This window comes from Ictidomys tridecemlineatus, chromosome 11 (genome assembly GCF_052094955.1).
Source record: "Ictidomys tridecemlineatus isolate mIctTri1 chromosome 11, mIctTri1.hap1, whole genome shotgun sequence".
NCBI classification, from domain to species: domain Eukaryota; kingdom Metazoa; phylum Chordata; class Mammalia; order Rodentia; family Sciuridae; genus Ictidomys; species Ictidomys tridecemlineatus.
The window spans coordinates 87,104,586-87,125,018 of NC_135487.1; the positions used below are offsets into that span (position 1 = coordinate 87,104,586).

A 20,433-nucleotide genomic window follows, 5' to 3' on the forward strand; every position below is an offset into this window, starting at 1 on the left:
AAATATAAGATACAGTTACCACATCAGTAGATCAGAAAGCTAATAATGTTGTTTTCCCAATATTGTTTGTTATGGGTCATTTTTAAAAGATTATAGTTTGTTGTAATATTGGTTCATTCATGTCTATATTTTGTATTTTTAATATTTTTCTTAAATTTACACCAAATTTTATGTGAATCAGGTCCATGACCTATCTCTGCCTGTAAGGTTAATATTATTCTCTGTATTTTTCACATGAATAACTTAAGCAGGCTAAGCTACTACTAAAATGTCATCTAATGTGCTTTTCTATTCAACTGAACTTTCTTTTGTCCAGATTAAATCAATCATAGGGGAGAGAAAGAAAATCTGATGTTATGCAGAGGATCAGATCCATACATAAAAAGAATAGAAAAGCATAAAACATTCAGTTATCTATTCATTCTCTGTTGGTGCCAAACTTTAGGCTCTTTTGCTTAAATAGACAAATAAGAATGCATCTCTGATACAAGTTAATCTGCAAAATATTCTATTGTTGCTATGCTTTCAGTGTTTGGTGTATAGGCTCCTCCTACAAAAATAAATAATTTATTATGAATTAGAGACTATTTCAAATTAAATGTTTGGGAGGTATTTATAATGCTGAATGAAAAGGCATTTTTGAGGCTTTGTAAAATGTTTAATTATAAGAAAAAAGTTTGAAATTTTAAGTACAATCTATCTTGAGTGTAGTATTAAAGTATTTTGTGTAGTGTTTAGTATTTTACAATACTTAAATCACTTGTCTCTGAAGGTTAATATGCTTATTCAAAAGTGCAAAATTATTCTAATCTGGATGGTCAAGAAAGAGAACGAAAAGCCTGTTCTACAAACCAGAATAATTTGGAACCTATTTAAAAAAGAGAATGACCAATCCAGGTAGACAAGACTTGAGTTTATTTATGCGATTCAAAACTCCCTTCTTGAAAGGACATTTACAAACTTAATTTCAAAAATAAAATAAATTCTGAATGACAAATGTTCACGTTTTAATTTCAATATTACAGGTATGTTCTTTCATGATAAATTATCAGTTGAAAATGTTCCAGTGGAATCTGGTATCAATTAATTTTACACTTCATATAAGAAATAATAAAACATTTATTTTCAAGTCTTACATATATTACTTAAAAATAGATACAAAGTTCAGTTTGTAATTTTTAAAATTTTATTGCTGTTTCAAGCTACCTGAAAGAAAATACCTTAGTGAAAATTATGTTCCAATTGTCTTGAGTAAGTATGGCTTAAAACAGTCCACCAATGTATTATTTAGCTATCAAGTTGGTCAAATGATGGATGATGTCTTGAAAGTTAAGAAATGGTATCAGTTGGGCAGGTAAAATAATATTTGATACTTTTATAATATGCAACTTGGAGTCAAATTCAAGAAGTTGACTGATTAAAAATCTAACATTGCACAAATTCATAAATAATTGCTTAGTTTCCATCTTTAAACCTGCTTTTTTGAAGCACACCGAAACAATGAGATAGAGAAAAAAATGTACATAAGATTGTTTGCTTGATGGAGGCATCAATTTGTTAAAATATTTCTCATACATATTTCCCTGTTCAAAAATATAAACTTGCTTGTTTTCCATATATACAAGTATCCTGTGAAATCCTGGATTCTGAGAAGAAATAGTTTGAGGTATAGCATTGAGTAAAACATCCAAATGCATGATATTTTTGGCTGAAATTCATTAAAGTTACTGTCAGCAGAGAGTTGATTGGAGTGTGCTCCCAAAAGTCTTCCAGGTTTTGCCCTCTGAGAAATTTGTCAGCGACATCAAATAATTGAACTCTTCAACATCAATATATACAAAGGCATTTTATTATTAATCAAAGAAAGGGAAATAGAGACATCAGAAATTGCAACTTTATTTTTTGTAATACATATATTTATTGCCATCATAGTTCCGCAATTGTCATAAAATTAGAGTCAGATGGGATTCTGAGACACGTGCAAGTTTTGGAAATGGACATATAGATAACAGTATGGAACTGTACATAAAATAATTACAATTTATTAAACACATTGTTTTAGCATATCCTTGATGGACTGGAATGAGCACCATATTTTTTTATGAATATATATTTTTCTGTCTTTTTTTTTCTACAGCACCAAAGAAATCCAAATAGGAAAAGGAGAGATGAGGGTCGAGAATTAAGAATCAGCCCTGTTTCCATCTCAGCCACACTACCTTATTTCTTTATGATTTTCAAAGCTCTTTTCACATGATTCTGCCCCCTCAAGGGCATCAGTATTTCCTAAATGGTACAAGTATACGTAGCAATTTGTACTCTATACCATCCTTATTCAAAACTTGCATGTGGCATGAAATGGATTGCTGGCACCAAGGTATATTTTCTGTTGGTTTCATAGGTTCTTCATCTTAATCTTAGCCAAGAAAGCAAACTGGACCAACTTCAAATCCAAATTTTTGATTCTGATCACCAAAGTCATTGATCATTACATCAATGATAGGTACTTGATCGATTTTCGGTGTGTTGATTTCAATTACCGTCTTTTCATAGCCTTTTCTGGACTGTAAAATTAAGCATAAATTAAAAATTACATGATAATTTAATATTGCCAAAACACATGTTATTTTCCTAAGCTTCTGATAGGAGGCTAGAAGATAAGAAAGAAGAGAATAAATCCCAAATTTGCCAATAATTATGTGATAACTTTTTGCTATTATGAGTGGAGAATCACACTCAGTTTTAAATTTTGAATATTAACAATAATGCTTAATATTTAATTGTAGTAACTCAAATATGATCATCCAACATACTGCACATTTAAAACTAATTAAGTTGATAAATAAAATTTAATATAAAAATTGATGCTGGTACTAGATCCCAAAATATAAGTAATACATCCTTATTATTTTAGTTATAATTAAGATATAGATTGTCAAATTCTCTTGTCAAATACAGTATAAAATCATAACAAAAGTTGAAACATTTCTACTGCCATATGTTAATTTTTATAAATATTAATAATATACTACTATTTAGAATGCTTTCCAGGACTTCTGCATCTATAACCTGCTTTGTGTTCTCTTTCTTGTTCTACTTGTACCCCACTCATTCTGTTGAAAGCATGGACTCTCTTATTTTGCAATTGTGCTATCTCTTCAGTCATCAACACTTAGCCAAAGCAAATTGCTATTATATGGAATTCCCATGTGCATGAACACTGGTTCCAGAAGATAAAGATAACAAAAATGATAGTAGTTTCCTAAGTTGCTGTTAACACAGTGACAATTAAAAAGCACCTATCCAAGATTACCTTCTGTTATGTCTTCAAAAATGTGTCTTTGTGTATTTCAGAGTGTCTGCATGTGTGCATATCTGTGTATGAACATTTTGAAAACTCTGTATCTTAATATGTCATTGTAAAGCATCAAATCTTATTAATAACTGACAGCAATTGAGAGAAATCTGGCGTAGAATTAAAGTGAGGCTGTTAGAGGCTGCCTCTCATCTGTGAAGAAGTCAAGCAGAGATTTCACTCACCGCACAGCCATCATGCAGTGCTTTGATGTAAGGGTTGTTATCATAGGACATCTCCTCATCATTTGATCCCAGGAACCGAAGTGCTTTGTCATAACTTCCTGATGACACATCATACCAGGCAGCTGACTGATGACAGTTATAGGTGAAATTTTGCCGAGCAGAGGCAGTGAGAAGTTTCAGGAATGTCATTTGCACCATGTTAATGGTATTGCCTTCAACATCTAAATATGAAAGCTGGGAATAAAAGAATAAAAAGACACATAAAGACTCTTTATGCTATGAAAAAATAAATCACTGTTGACAGTGAACTTGATGCTGGAAGGATGTAGATGAATCAACAGCCCTTTTGTAACCCCACTGAGAAAAAGTGTGAATTGAGGGTTACAAGACCCAGAGACAGGATTTTATGAACTTAGGTCTCTATCTCCAACTCACTTACTCTAACCACTGCTTATCTTTGACAAAAATCACAAGGTCTATTGTTTCCTAATCAGTAAACACTGCCAGAAAAAAAAAAATGATTCTACTTTGAGGAAATACTTCACTATATTTCATATCTTTTTTTTTTAAATTGTAAAATAATGAAACAATGAAAACCAAGGAATCTCAGTGTGATGCAAAGGTTAACTGCTTTTGTTCTTTGATCATGCTCCTGTACTTTTTTGGGGGGCGCCATAGTCTTCCAAGGTGTTTTGGTCTTATAATTTTCAAAGCAGAGTTTCAGTCCATTCTCAGATTTTATATATATGTGTTTTTTTTTCACTGTTTTATCACCAGCACCCAGCTTAATGGCAGAGACAATAGGAGTTAATAATTGTTGCAGTCCATTCTCAGATTTTATATATATGTGTTTTTTTTTTCACTGTTTTATCACCAGCACCCAGCTTAATGGCAGAGACAATAGGAGTTAATAATTGTTGAGTCAATACTTATTTTGTATTTATAGCAGGAAAATAGTTTTAAATGTAAATTATTAAGACTTGTCTTATGTCATCTTCACAAAATTTTTGTTGGGCATAATGAAGATCACTTAGCATAAGAGAAATGTATAAACCTAAATTAAAAAAACATTACAAATTCACTGTGATTTATACATGAAGGCAATACAAAAGCACTGATCTGACTTTTCTTCTTCTAAAAACTTTATCTATTCCTTACTGATTAACAGAGAGATATTGAGGAGCCTCATGAGTTTAGGGGAAAAATTTACTTTGGCAATGAACTCTAAGGAAAATAAAACTTCACAAAACAAACACACAGGGTTGTACTTGTGTATATTTTACACTCATACACAAATAAAAATGTAGCTTGGAAACATAATATCTAACCTGAATAGTAAACTAGGAAATTATAAGTCATTAATATGTATGTTTATATAGTAATGATAAATGTACAAATTTTCATCAGTGAAAAATAATAGCATTTAAAAAAATATTAATTGATTGAATAATTATTTGGATAAGTGGGAAACACTTAAATTTGGTTAACTCCTAATTAAAGTAATTTAAACACATATTTTAAATAGCTTTTAATATGAATTTAGTCTAACATACAATCGTAAAATATCTTTACAAAATTTTTAAGGGAAACTGGTAATTGTATGGAAATATGTAAATTTTGGCTTACAATACAAATAAAAGGTAGGTTTGTTCACTATATTCCCAAAGGTAACAACCAGAAAAAATAATTGTACATGCTACAAGTTCTTCATGAAATGAAAACCAATGAATAAACTAGGGATCAAGAAAATAGGAAATGAAATAGTGACAGTCAAAGATATTAAATGGATATTAAATACTTTTGCTGATAATTTTAGCAAAATTAATTTTATGATGACTTTGTCTAGAACTTGAAATTTAGTACTTCCATCTATTTTGATACAAAAACAAATTAAATTGCTTTAGGATATCATAGTAGTCTAAGAGATGCTAGGTGGAGCAAATTGGAGAACACAAGGGCTATATAATTTGAGCTCGGCTTATGGAATTTGAAATAAACCATTTCATGCTGAGGTAATAACATACCAATTTTCCTCTCTTAAATTCACTAAACCAACTTCCTGGTTTCTCCTTTGGCCATGATGAAAGTCTTACCTATTGTAAAGGAACAGGAAAATTAAAAGTTAGGTTAATATTATAAATGATAATTTTTTTTGTCTACATGGGTAAATTTTAGTAAGATTAAGAAGCTAAAGAGCTTTTGAAATATACATAAAATGAGATTAAGAGCCACATTTGAGATAGATCTTATGAACTGCATGTAATAAATATTGAATCATTTTCTTCATGATCTCCTCAGTGGTTTAAAAATAAATGGGGAGAGATAACTTGGTAAAGGCAGACTAACAGCTGTAGGGGACATCATTAGAACTCTCAGGTAATCTCTCACAAAAGAAATCTTCCAGATGCCAGCCAGCATCAACCCAAAAAGAAAAGGAAGCATTCTGAAAACATTTCTCCAGTAACTAAGGCTGAGATGTCCCAGAAAAGTCATTGGTAGAAAGTAAGACTAATCATTTCTTCTGGGAATATAAAGAATCCCTTATAGATTTGCATTTATTATTAAGCAAAGAATCAGTAAATTATGAGTTTATAAGGCTTTATCTTAGGAAATCTGAATAATCAGTGTGAGGGGCAGCATTTTTCTTTGCCAGGGATTATTTTGGGGGCTGGAGGAGATGTATTATGCCTTGCCATGTGATAAGTTGGGTTGGAAGATGGAAGTTGCTTTGTCTCCTGACCCTACTATATCATTCTGATGTTACCAACTTAAATATTCTCCTAAAAAGAGCAATAACACATAAAAAATTATTTGCTTTGTCTTATGGAGTTCCTTTACCTCTATGAGCCTGTGCCATTTTCTAAAGAAATTGTTTGGAAAATGCACTTATGCTAATGAAAATCTCTGATTCTGTTAATGATCTGCATGTAGCTTTAAAGATATAACTCAAGTATATTGATACCATTAGGTGAAAAGTATGGAGTGTGTGTGAAGGGACTAAACATCTAACACATGTAAGTGTACAGAATGCTCTTATTTTATGTAAAAGAAAAATTCTTTATAAAATTTTGCATTTTGAGTATAATACGCAGCTGTGAGTGTTACCATGTGATAATTGGGCAGAAGAATACTATAGATGTACTAAAATTTGAGATTCAGCTGTGATGTGTCATGGAAAAACCATAGAATTTTAGAGAGCAAGCAGGTGCCTAAAGAATACATCTGGGCAAAAAATAAAGGAAACAAGTATTTGTTAACTCTATGCATCACTTGGGTGCCTTATTCATGTTTATGCAAATGAAATGCTCTAATTACCCTGTAAGAAAAGCAGATAAATGAAAATATGACAGTATAATTTTCCTGTTTAGTTCAATATTGCAAAAACATGGCAGGAACTGTCAACATTCGCCACCAAAACAGATTGGTACTTACTCCCTCGGATTTTTTGTCTGGATAAAGGCAAGTCTCACCGCCAGATGTGAAATTACAATAAACTTTGAAGGAATCTCCTGAGCAACCTTGGTTAGGATCAATCCAATATTCACCTAGAAAGTAGGAAAAAGCAGGTCATACCCAAGTTCATTAACAATAATATCAAATGCATGAGAATCTAATTTTATTAAAAAGAGAAATAAGGAAAGTCAATATTCATAGATCTCGTTACTTTTATGCTTTTAGGCAAATTAGGGTATATATTTGATTAGCTGGAGTGACCTTTCCTTTTTTGCCTCAACTCTTTGTAAAGGAACAATATCTGAAATATTTTTTTTTTTGTTCTTGTCATACCGACCACTTTTAGGTATTAATCTGTTACCTCTTCAAATAATAACATCCTGTGAATCCATGTGTAATAAATTACATGTATAATGGAATCAGATCTAGTTGAACCCAAATCTACTATATAGTACTTTATTTTAGAAATATGAGTGTAATAATCCATTTTGACCTAATTTATTCATCTGTAACAATGGAGTACCTATTTAGCCACAGAAATCATACCTTCACATTATTTTACACAACAACTTCTTGTAGTAAATGTTGATCCTAAGAAGGAGAACTGAATTATATATTTAAATGTGACCTGCTATTAATGCCATTAATGCAATGTGGTCAAACAAATTTTGTCATGTGAATAATCATGATTAATATTTTGGCATTATGTGAGTAAAGATAGTCAAGATTAGGAGTAACATAAAGATATTCTTTGAATAATTGACAGAATGGTTTTTGTTAACAAGAATTATTAGGAGACAAAATTGATAAACCTGTGACAATTACTTTGCTTTCTTCCTATCACATCATGCTCTAAACTTAATTTTAAATGTGAATTTGAGTTATGTGAATACAACGGTTTTGAACTTATAATTTTAAAAGCTCTGGTAGCTTAGCTTAGTACTGGAACTCTCAAAACTCCAACTTCATTCAATGTTTATCTTCTACTATATGAAAACAGTGGAAGTACTCTAATAGTTAATAGCTTCTACTGTTTATCAGGTAACAAAAACATTCACACTTTTTACAATTACACTACTAATACATACACATCTGAAACAAATTGAAATTCTTAGGAAAAATATACAAGAGAACAAAAATCATATCTAAGATTTTATCAACCGAGCTAACTGTGCTGTCTTTGATATTTTAATGTTTTTAAAGAATATATTGTTTGAATTATATGGGAAAAAATTTTATTTCACTTTATGGAATTAACATTTCTATTAAGTAGTCTTTCAAATAATGTTAATAGCTTAATTATTCAGATATCTTTGTTTAATAAATGGGTCAATATCCTGTAGATACTATGTTCAATTTATCTCCAATTTACTCATATGTCATTTCTACTGCCATATCTCTAAATGAGGCCTCCGTCTCCTCTTGTCCAGAGTAGTCCTAGAGTTTCTTAACCAGCTCTTTTGAATTCATTTTACTTTCTTCCAAAAACACTTCAAATCATTTTTCAATTTGCTCACTATTGTTCAGCTACAATCTCCTTCTTTTAATTTCATGAAAACATCAAAATCTTCTCTTCAAGGCTTTGCAAATGTGCTGCATCTTCTTCCTGGAATATTCTTTTGATTCTTAGTGTGACTGTCTATGTTAAAGTTTCAGCTTAAATGTCATACCCACAATATTAATATTGAGTTTATACAAGATGGATTCATCCCCTACAAAAATAAATACCCACTTTTCATATAACTGTCCATAATACGCTATAACTAATATTTTTGGTTTTTCTGTCTCTACCATTAGATAATAAATAGGTCAAGAACATTATTTTTTCTGTTCATCTATGAATGTGTGCATGAAAAACAGCACCTGGTAGTATTCAAGAATTAATTAATTAATCATATTTTGATGTCACACTTAAGAAGTAATGAAGCTAGTTATCACAGAGAAATTATTGGAAACTACAGCCCACAGTGGGATTACCACTCTTAAAGTTTATAATACTTTAAAAAATTCTCTGGTTCTAAATCATATGTGCTTTCAAATTCAGTACATGCTGCTTTTACATTTAATTTTCAATTTTGTATGATTACCTTATTCATTGAGATCTAAAGTATAAGAATCATGTATATTATGTAGCTGTATTCTCTGTATTCTCATTTAAATGTCATAAAAACTTCAGTGGAAATTCTTTGATTGGTCAAGTATATTTTAATTTGTGAATAGAAGGGAAAATTTTCTAGCACAGGCTCAAGCCAAATTATTTAAATCGTTTGTGTACATAATGCCAGTTAAAAGTAAGAATCTCTTTATAAATCACAGATCTAAATGTGTATTTTTCATTTAAATAAACACAAATTGGAAGACCCTGAATTATCAATTTGCACAGAATCCTTAACTACTAGCTGTGTTTTAGTTTTAATTGGCTATGCTTAAGAAAGTAAGATTTTATGATATTTTTCCTTTATAGTGGCTATATATGAATTAATTTAGACTTTCCTATCTTCACTGTGTTATTTAGATTTAATTTATAAAATTCATTGTTTGATGAATAGTACAAAACAATATTTTCTTAGAAGTAAAGGGAGGTAAAGTATTTCAGTATCAATGGGAAGATTTATTAATCATAAATATCTACCCCCTTGTTAGTTAAGTAATTATGACTTTAATCAACTATCTAAGCATAGCTGAACTTTTCCTTCTCAGAAAAATAGATATGTATAGGTTTTTCCAAGCTCTAGGCAAAAGACAGTATCCTTATTAAGCAAAATATGAACAGTTCTACTAGATAATTGTGGATCAATGAAAGAAAGATTTTTGTTGCAAGTTATCCCAATCCTTAAATATTCTGTTCGTCAAATTTTGCTAAACTGATAGATCAAATGTTCATGTTATGCTATTTAATCATATTCAGATTATCCATGTTAGTGTAAAGTACTTGATCAAATTCATGCAAATATTAATTAATATTAATGTGATTGTCTTAATGTACTATATTAATCATAATAATATAAAGTAAATTAGTAAGTTAGTGACAATTGTATGGTGATATGCACATATGGATGCATACATAATACCCATTCTGAGTTATTTATAAGGCCAAGTGCATTTGTGTGAGCAATCATTATCCAAAAATCATCTTGTCACAGTTCAATGAAAACCTTATTTAACAGACAAGGATTTTCCAAAGAAGACCTTGAATTACACAATGTAAATGACTTTTTCTGTCTACAAGAGTAGCATTAATAATTGTTTGCTCTAGTTTTATTTAGAGAGTATATTAAACGTTTAATTAGAATTAACGAGCTCACAATGCACTTCAGTAACTTAGCAACTCAGTACATTTGTTTTGTCATGTATTATTAACATACCATCTGGGAAGTCAGGGTGGCTGAGTTGCAGGTCTTTGCAAGTTCGGGCGGGATTGGTCTGAGTACCCATTGGAAACTTCATATGCTCAATGTCTTGCTTTAGGGAATTGAGGGAACCAAATATTTCCTCCATTCCATCGGAGTAATCAAGAATATTATCTCCTATATCTGCTTGCATGCTTTCAGTATGTCTTCTCATTTTTTTGGGTGACAAGATTGGTAAAGGCTGAATGACTTCACCAGGTGGACCCTGTAAAGAAGACAAAGTGGGTATAAAATATGTGAGTGTTACATAAAGTAAAAAATATTCACCAAGCTTATAAGAAATTATAGTTGGTTTAGCTTTTCTATAGTTGCAAAATGATATATGAAAAAAATCATATGAATAAATACACATATGTATGTATATATGTAAATTTTGTAATTTCTTTTAAAAATTATCTGGTGGAAATATGGAGGTAGGTGCACAAGTCAGATTTCTGGCACTTTATCTGCACATTGTAGCATAGTTTTCTGTTAACATGTTATATATGTTACTCTCTGATTTTCTGAGTACTCCTCATTGACACACTATTTCTGGAACTATATTTTAAAGTCTCAGCTGGACGCAGTGGCTCACATTGGTAACCCCAGAAAATTAGAAGCCTGAGACAGGAGGATTGCAAGTTTTAGGCTAGACTCAGCAATTTAGTAAGGCCCTAAGCAACTTAGCAAGACCCTGTCTCAAAACAAAAAATAAAAAATGGGCTGGGGATGCAGCTGAGTAGTTAAGTGCCGCCCCCCTCAATCTCTAGTACCCACTACCCCTCTCCCCCGAAAATGTCTCTACAGATTAGAGCAACATTTTAAAGCTCTTACACTATCTAATAAAATGTATTACATTTCACAAACATTTATATTCTGAAACAGAACATTAGTGTGCTTCAATATGTATTACTTATATCTTTATAAATTAACACTTAAAAGTAATCAGACTTCAATTTATGTTTATGTAAAAGTAGAACCACACCAAATATTTAATCCACATTGTTATGGGTTAAAGTGAACACTGGAATAACTTCTATACTGAATTTATAACTCTTAATACTTCAGAAATTTGATCTTATTTTCAAATAACGTCATGGGAGATGCAGGAGTTAAGATGAGGTCATTAGGGTGGACCCTAATCCAACATGTCTGACATTATTATAAAGATGGAACATTTGAACACAGAGACACACACAGAGGGAAGACAATATAAAGGAGATTCAGAACAAATCCTTCCTCAGGGCCCTCAGAAGAAAACAACCCTATTGACCCCTTGATTAGGACTCCTACCCTCCAGAACTGTGAGATAATACATTCTGTTTTTATAACCACTCAGTCTTCTGATATGCTGTCAGGGTAGTCCTAGAAAACTAGTAGACATGTAATTGGACACATTTTAACTCAAGAAAGAAGATTAAGTATTCTTTCCTATTCTTATATATTGCAATTCTACCTTTTAGTAGTGTTTAAGTCTGGTTAATATAAGTACGTATAAATGGTAGTTATTATTTTGTTTCTATTACTATCATTACATGTTACAGAAAAACAATGCCTAGCATCTGAACTTTTCTCTTTATTCCTAAAGTCAGGTAAACGTATCTTTGTGGCATACAATTAATTGGATTCATTAAAGTATGATAAAAATCATGATTCTTTTGAAAAAAAAATAAAGATTATTATAATATATAATTAAGGTTTCCTCTATTTAAAGAGTCAAATCAGTTCATAGGTATTGGCATGTAGACTTTATTACTTAATTGACATAGTTACATTTGTTATAAAATCAGAACCTTGGACAGTACATAGTTTTCATCCATTTTATAGTTGCAAACAAATCGCTGCCAGTCTCCCGATATAAGTTATCAGAACATCATTCTTGTTAACATGCACTTACCGGAGGCCCAGGAGGCCCTGGAAGACCACTGTCACCTTTCTGGCCAGCAGGTCCCTGTTACAAAAAAAAAAAAAAAATGAATGTAAGTAGAGAACAAAGTAATTTAATGGACTTCACTCAAAAATTAAAATGTTAAAGGGAGAAGCACTTACAGAGGAGCCTTTGTTACCCTTGGGACCTTGAGGACCCTAGAAAATGCAGACAAAAGCCACAGATTAAAAATCTAGAGCATTTGTACCTTTTTGTTATACTCACAGCTTAACTGTAACTTATAAGATTGCTTTGTCCAGTACTTACAGGTAAGCCTGGAGGACCAGGTGGGCCAATGGGACCAGCGGGACCTGGAATTCCCTAGAGGGAGAATGATCTGATTTAATGAGTTTTCCTCAGCAATTCCATTTCCATGCTTTGCATAAAAACATGCATTCCACAAAGTAGAGATTAAAAAACCCCTAAGAATAGCCTAAAATTTTCCATTGTGAAGCTAAGAAATAGCTTTTATAAAGTAATCTGAATTTTTCCACCTAGTGTACTGTCTATAGATATTGAGATACTAAATAAATATCTATAGTATGAAGGTTATGTACATATATATTTTATATCCCTGCAGCACTCAGAATAAACTTGCATGTGAAGAGGATTCAAAACACGGTTTTGCCAATACTAAACTATGATTGTTATGATTTTAATAATTCACATTTTTAATGTATTTACTCTAATGTCAAATCAACATCATTTGAAAATACCACTGATTAAAACAAACTCCAATAAAGATGCTCTAAAGTACTTCTTTGGTCATGTTTAAAGAAATACGTGAAGTTGTGTGTGTGTGTGTGTGTGTGTGTGTGTGATTGGAAGAGAGAAAGAAGAAGCATTCATGCTTTTACTCACCCCATCCCCCTTTGCTCCTGGAGACCCTTGAGTTCCGGGGAGTCCTCTGTCACCCTTCTCCCCTTGCTCTCCTGGAGGACCGATCAAGCCAATTAAACCAGGATGGCCCTTTGGAAGAGGGGGGAAAAATTTAGTAGTACATAAATTAGAGCCATTAGTAAACTCTAGTCATAAAATATTTGCACATTAAATTCATGAAATAAAAATTTTAAATGTATATAAAATACATTTAAATAACCTTTCTAAATGGAATGTAAAGTTAAGATCCTCCCTCTCTTCTTGCTTAACAGGATTTTTACTACTTAACATTAAGTGCAACCTCTGTTAGGGGTTTGGTATGTTATAGAACTGAATGTTTTCTAAAAATATCTTTGATGTTTCATGTAAGGATCATTCAGCTTAAAAAAACAATATCAATAAGTAATATTGATGATATAAACAATGGAAAACTCATTATTTTAATAAGCATCTAATTTAATATGAAACGTTTTCTATTCTCCAGAGACTTGGCAGTTTTAAGAAAACATTGGGAGATTTAAATTCTAAACAATATTAATGCCATTCAAAAAAAAAAAAAGCTTGTTTTCTCTACTTAGTGCAACACAGTATAAATTCTTGGAGATCGGATTACTACTTGAAAGATTTTTCTAGTTTAAATTATTTTTATGTTTCAAAACATAAAAGTGGTCATTTTGCTATTCCATCTGCTTATCTTGTGAACAGTTATTTTAGTACAACCATATGCTTTCTCCATATGGTTTCTAAAAGGGCACACTGAGAAGATACAACACTGGATTCTGGTTCGTTTTCCACCATTACTTTGCATACTTTCTCTTCTATAAACACATCTGAGAAGCTGAGAGTTGTAGCTTTTCATGGTTAGAATGACAAAGCTATCTTTCGAAATTTCCTTTTGAGAGGTTTAAATCTGCAAAAGTAATGACTTCTGTTATTAGTACATCAAAAGTATAACAACACATTTTTAAAAAATTCTTACCTTCTCACCCTTGGAGCCAGGATCTCCTTTGAGACCAGGTAAACCAGGAGGTCCCTAAATAATAAAAAAAAAAAAAAAAAACCACACACATTGAGAGTAGGCATAAATATAAAAATCATATTACTTAACACAGAGCTAGTTTGATTTGGGAACTATGTAGTTTAAAAAAAGTTCATAATGATCAATGTTTATTTTTCAAGATTCCATGTAAATGTATATATTTAACACATCCTGGTTTAATTTTTGACAATAACATTAAACCATAATACTGATAATCCTGATTAAATAAATATGAATTGAGAAATATGCCATAGTTTGTGTGGATATTGATAATAAAAATGGACAAATTCCTTATATAGTTCTATTAACAGACAAAAATACTTTATGCAAAGTATATGCAGTATTAAATGTACATGTGTCTAACAATATTCTTCTAATGAGAAGAAAATTAATCATCAAACAAATTTATGCCAATTAAGTTAGATTCTCTTTTGTATTAACATAAACAATTATGCTGCTTTGTTAAGCCACAGACAAAAAGAAGACTATAAAAAATTCTCTATTCACTTTTAAATATATCCTAAGAGTAGATTTTGACATTGCCCTTTCATCTAGATTGGAATACCCAACAGGGGTGCAGGTAGGTGGTAGAGTACTTGACTAGTATGTGCAAGGCCCTGGGTTCAATCCCCAGAACAAAAACAAGAAAGAACATTAGAATATGTTATAGTAATGGATCTCTCAAAGTGCTGTCCTCCAAACATTAGCGTCAGTATCACCTATGGACTTATTAGGAAGGAAATTCTTAGACCTTGTGCAGATCAACGGAACCAGAAATTGTGTGTTGTATCCCGTAATCTGTTTCATAGATCTGATGCTCATTAAAGCTTAAAAAACATTGCTCTGTGGTATCAAACCCTAAATCCAGTTAATCAATATACAAATCAGAGCACATAGAGGATACGATGTATATTAAAATAAAACATGACTTATTTAGTTTACTAGACAAATGATTTTATAATTAAATGTACATAATTTGTACCTACTTTTTTCTAGTCTTATCCGAAATGACAGGTGAAAGAAAACAATGCCCAAGAGCCTATTTTGAAAAGAATGTTTTATAGGAAGCCCTAAGAGCAAAAATTTTAAGGAAATAGTATAAATGGTAAAGGAAGCAATCAGGTAATCATTTAGACAGCTTATGTCACTATTAGGGTACAGGGTCAAACTATGTATTAGAACAAAGAAGCATAAAAGAAGCCTATGAAAATCACTTTAATTAAAATGTAATCATAAGTTTGATCCCTAGCACTGCAAAAAAAATTGTAATTGTAATAAGGAACTATGTATGTTAAACATTTAAGAATATTGGTTATACTTGATATATATCAGTTAAAAATCCATACATTTTCTAGGTTAAAAATATGAAACTGAAACCCTGTCACAAAATCAAAAGCACAAAGTGTTGGGGAAGCAGCCCAGTGGTAGAGCATCCATGGGTTCAATCCCCAGTACAAAAACAAAAACCCCAAAATTATTTAAAGAGGCTATCTATATATGCTTTTTCTTCACATCTCATTTTATATTCAAACTTCCATGCAAACAATATGCTTTACAGAAATTTTGCTATAAGGGGGAAAACTGATAAAGATGTTGCCGGCTGGACATCAATGTTCCCAATCACTGTCATAGTCACAAATGTTGAAGTCTACTATCTCATATCTCTGAGCTTTATTCATAAAAATATTATAAAAGTAACTATGTTTTAATATGGTGATAATGAAAGAAAAATCAGGCTTATGAAAGACTGGATAAATAGTGAAGCATAACACAAATGTCAATTATGATCATTAGCTTTAGTTAGACTATAGATGGGTACCTATTATTTTTTTTCCTTCTATTCTAATAGTACAAGCTAAAATTAAAAAAAAAAACAGTAATTCTAGTTTTCAGGCTTCATAAGAAATATACTAGACACTGTGTTTCAAATTCATTTTAAATATTTTTTAAATATTTTCTATAAAATTATTCATGAAGGAGTTAAAGGAAAAGAGTATTAATCCCTCTAAGTTAATAAGTTCTTATGAAATTACAAACTTATCTATGGATGAATTTGCCAAGCAAAATCAATTTTGTATTTTCATCAGCTGAAAATAGAAATTGATAATGTTATGATATTGAGAGCAGTTATAAATATCCTTCTGAACTTGGAACATTTCAAAAACAACAATTCTGCATATAAAATGTTATTCCAAGTTACATGTTTTCTATTTCCTCTTTAGGACATTGTAAATTGAAAACCCCTAGGGAAATACATAATTCATATGCAATAAAGAGAAATGGAAAACAGGGACCATACATTCTTAAGTGTGTAGAATACACAATCAAACATTCCCCCTGCAGTATTATGCTTTATGGAATATTTGCTTGATCTGCATCTCAAAGCTCTAATGCGCTGAAGCCTAAAGAAACTGCAGATCCCACACTTTTTTAAAAGATAAAATCATGAGATATTGTTTAATTTAGTGGAAAGCAAATGCTTTATTATTTCAACCTGTTTAATCATTATGAAATGCCAAGCATCTCATCCCCTTTTAGAGTTTAAATGTAGCATTAAAGCAAAAAAATAAAATTATAACTCAGTAACCCATCTTACTTTTTATTCAGGCTTTTATGTTTGAAAAATAATGCTATCAGATATTTTATTTATCACTTTGTGAAAAGAAAGAATACATAATAATATTAAGTAAACTTGTCCAAAGATAAATAATGAATAATTTTTCAGTTGCACTGGAATGAATATGATTTTAAAAGAATATGAAGCAAAACAAAAGCTTAAAACTAAATGATAGTTTTGCCTCCAAAAAATCAAATAAATATCAATTTTTAAAGTTACTAAATCACACTAATTTTGACCTCTAGCAGACATAAGAATTTAGTTACCATTATTTTTCTACTTAAAACACTCTTATTCACATTTAATTTTCGATATGTACTAAAGAAACCACCAGTTCCACTTAAAAGCAAAAATAAGAGCATAGTTGTTTACATAGGCTCGTCATTGTCCTTTTCTTCTCTGTTGGTGCCTACATTTTCTACTTTTTCGACCTAAGTTCCATATGGGGATTTTAAATGTACATATGTCCATATATGTCTGTATATATACACATGGGTGTATATGCACATGTATAGAATTAATGCATATGGAGAGGTTTAAGTTAAATGTTATCATTTGTATTTTGCTATTTAAAGTAAAAGGCATATACAGCACTTCTACAAAACTCTAGTCAAGTTGACAACAGAGTGGAGCAGACAACAAGGAAATATAATTTTTAGAGTTTGATATCTGTTCATTTCACTCTAAAAAAAGTTGTCTCCATAAAGTTCCTATAAAAATGGTGAACTATTATCTATGCTGCTGATGGATGGACTATCTGAGTTCAATAGTCTAATTAGGTACCAGCCAATCTGGAAAGATGAAGGCCAACCAAGTACAATAAGTTGATTTATTGAACAGCTAAACTGGATTTAAACACTAGGGCATGGGAAGACCTAGGTAGCTTTGACTAGTGGAACTTTGGAACTTTGCTGTAGGATGTTACAGGCAGCTTCTACAAGGGGAAAGGAGGATACCCAATAGACAGCTGCAGAACTCTAGTAACAAGCTGAATCTTGCAAGACTTGAATACTTGTGCAAACATATTTAAAAAGGTAATGAGGAAAAACTAAATTATGGAAAAAGTATATTCAAAGCAATTTTATGTGATTTATTTTGAGTTGAATGTAAACTGTGTAAGTTTTCAAATCTCTATCTCCCACATCTTATTCACATATACACCTCTCGTTTCCTTCTTTCATAATTTATATTTCTAATCAGGGAAGGATTTCTATTGGAAATTATTTAAATGGTTTTATTCTGGGTATACTTATCATCCTCTGCTTGATTTGATTATTGTACTTGTCACATGTTCTAACTGCCGAGAGTGTAACTGTACATGCTGACTTTCTCCATTTGCTCTAATAGTCAACATCTTCCAAATCTCTCTCTCTCTCTCTCTCTCTCTCTCTCTCACACACACACACACACACACACACACACACACACACACACACACACATAAACTGAGGTGAAATTAGTTTCTTTTCACTAAAAAGACACAACTGATGTTTCTTAAAATATTGATCATTATTTTATTCACTTAATTCTTTATTTTATATTAGTAGTACCCATCAATTGTTTAAGTTGTATAAAAATAACTCATTTAACAGGCATAAAGATTCCAGGAGGTAGAAGATATTAATAACTAAATTAAACTCACTTAAATTTTATGCCATTTCATGAAACAGATGCTCTTAATCCCATTTTATAAATAAACTAAAACTAGAGAGAAAGAGAAGAAGGAAGAACAACTTTTCCAATGTCATCCCACAAGTAAATGGCAGTGCACAGATTTGAAAATAGGGAGTTTGGATTTAGTAAATGATCCTAACCAGTAACCATGATAAACCACTTCTCACTCTGCTTAAAACATTACCTGTTAAAATAAATAATTTTTAGTTGAATTGAAAAACCTCATTAAATTGCCAAAAGTAGCAGTTTTAAGGTAATAGCTCAATCCATCCTCACCTCATAGACTTAGTACCATTTTCATAGAGATTAGACATCACACCGAAGGCCAACTGATGCTAAGAAAAAGCTACAGTATTTTCATATCATAAATAAGTACTCTCTAACAAAACCAGCAGCCAGAGAATTGAATAGGCTCATGCTGCTTATTTCTGTGGCTCATCATTTCACTGTTCCTAAAAAGGATTGTTCAGTCCCTTGAACTCTAAATTTACATTTGCTTATGAGTCAGAAGTACAAACTTGCAAGCTGGAATCAGGTGGTATGCCTGATGGTTTTATTTTTAATATTAGCCAAAGGAAATCTTCAGCATGGTACTTTTTTTTTTTATTTCATCTGTAGAAAGGTCAGCATACTTATTGGAAACCTGAAATAATAATAAGAGAACTTCTGGCAAATTTTAGGATGACATTAAGGCAGAGTATTTTTTCTTCCAGGCTCTTACCCTGTGCAGTTAGGCACTTACCAAATCTAAGGAGAGTATTTCCTAAGTAGTGTAGTTGTGGAGTGATCCTGTTTCAGCCAGGACCCTATTTCCATGCTGATGAGATTATGTGTCCAGTTGAAAATCTCCAGCTTGAAGTCAATTACAATTTGGTAGTAATTATCCAGTTACCAAATAAGTAATCTTTAACTTCTTCAGCAAAAGTTTAAAATAATACTTTAACATTTATGAAATACTTGGTAGGTATCTGAGGGGAAATTGTGCCATCCTAAAAAAAAATGGCCAGAATTCCTCTTGAATAATTATGATTGTGAATCTGAGTTTTGATGATTTTAGGGTATATAGGCACCTGAGATAATTAATATATCCATGACAAGAGGCTTTTGACTAAATTTTTAATTAATTTAACAATTTATTTAATAGTTTGATTAATTTAATAATTAAACTAATTTAATGATTAATTTTAATTACTATATGGAGGAACTTGACCATTTAAACCAATTTTTACCACACTTGCATAGTGCAATGTACACTGCTTGCTGTTTGCATTAATCCTTTAATATAACTATTATTGGATAGTGGAGTTAAAATAACTGTATTGTGAAATTGAACTATGCATAAAGCAAACAAGTCACCTACTAAGCAATGATTTTAAAGAGCAAGTCTTTTTTTCTCATTTTCTGCCCAAATTTTAGCAAAGATAACTCACATGCTAGAATAAAATGCATCTCTGAATAGTATGCTGGTCAATCACTGCTTTACTACATTTCTCAAGCATATTGTTTGCACATAATGTTTATAATAGGGACTAAACGTGAATGTTGTTATAATCATATCTTTTTTTGTTAATAGGGTTTAGTGTCTTATCTTTCAGCCTATATGTCTCACAGAAAGAACCATTTATTTGGTCAAGAAGTCACTGCAAGCCTGTACTAACATTACTCTTTTAAATGAAGTACCAGGAAGCAAAGTTTAATTGCATGCATTTGGGGGAACTGTCTGTACTAGGAAAATGACTGGCAAGGCCATTAGTGGCATTTTATTCTGAGGGGAAATAATTTTTTCATCCAAAAGGTTAAAAAAAAGGAACATTCTTGTGATCAAGTGGCATCTTTTCCATGTATCTATCAGTTAGAAATATTTGAATTTTTTGAGGTATGAGTAACATACTTCCTTGAATATTGTATCAGGTGC

General features: G+C 31.3%; 1 protein-coding gene across 7 annotated transcripts in view; it reads right to left on the reverse strand.

Annotated features, from left to right (window-relative positions):
• Positions 1-898: 898 nt before the first annotated feature.
• Col11a1 (collagen type XI alpha 1 chain) overlaps positions 899-20,433 on the reverse strand; it is a 208,372-nt gene continuing 188,837 nt past the window's right edge. For all 7 annotated transcript variants that reach the window (XM_078026837.1, XM_078026836.1, XM_078026841.1 and 4 more), the window contains 10 exons: positions 14,168-14,221; positions 13,171-13,278; positions 12,577-12,630; positions 12,432-12,467; positions 12,280-12,333; positions 10,359-10,608; positions 6,973-7,085; positions 5,565-5,633; positions 3,541-3,774; positions 899-2,564 (listed from right to left, as the gene is read on the reverse strand). In XM_078026837.1, the coding sequence (XP_077882963.1) occupies positions 2,418-2,564; positions 3,541-3,774; positions 5,565-5,633; positions 6,973-7,085; positions 10,359-10,608; positions 12,280-12,333; positions 12,432-12,467; positions 12,577-12,630; positions 13,171-13,278; positions 14,168-14,221 (1,119 nt within the window). In that variant the 3' untranslated portion in view covers positions 899-2,417. The remainder of the gene's footprint in view (positions 2,565-3,540; positions 3,775-5,564; positions 5,634-6,972; positions 7,086-10,358; positions 10,609-12,279; positions 12,334-12,431; positions 12,468-12,576; positions 12,631-13,170; positions 13,279-14,167; positions 14,222-20,433) is intronic.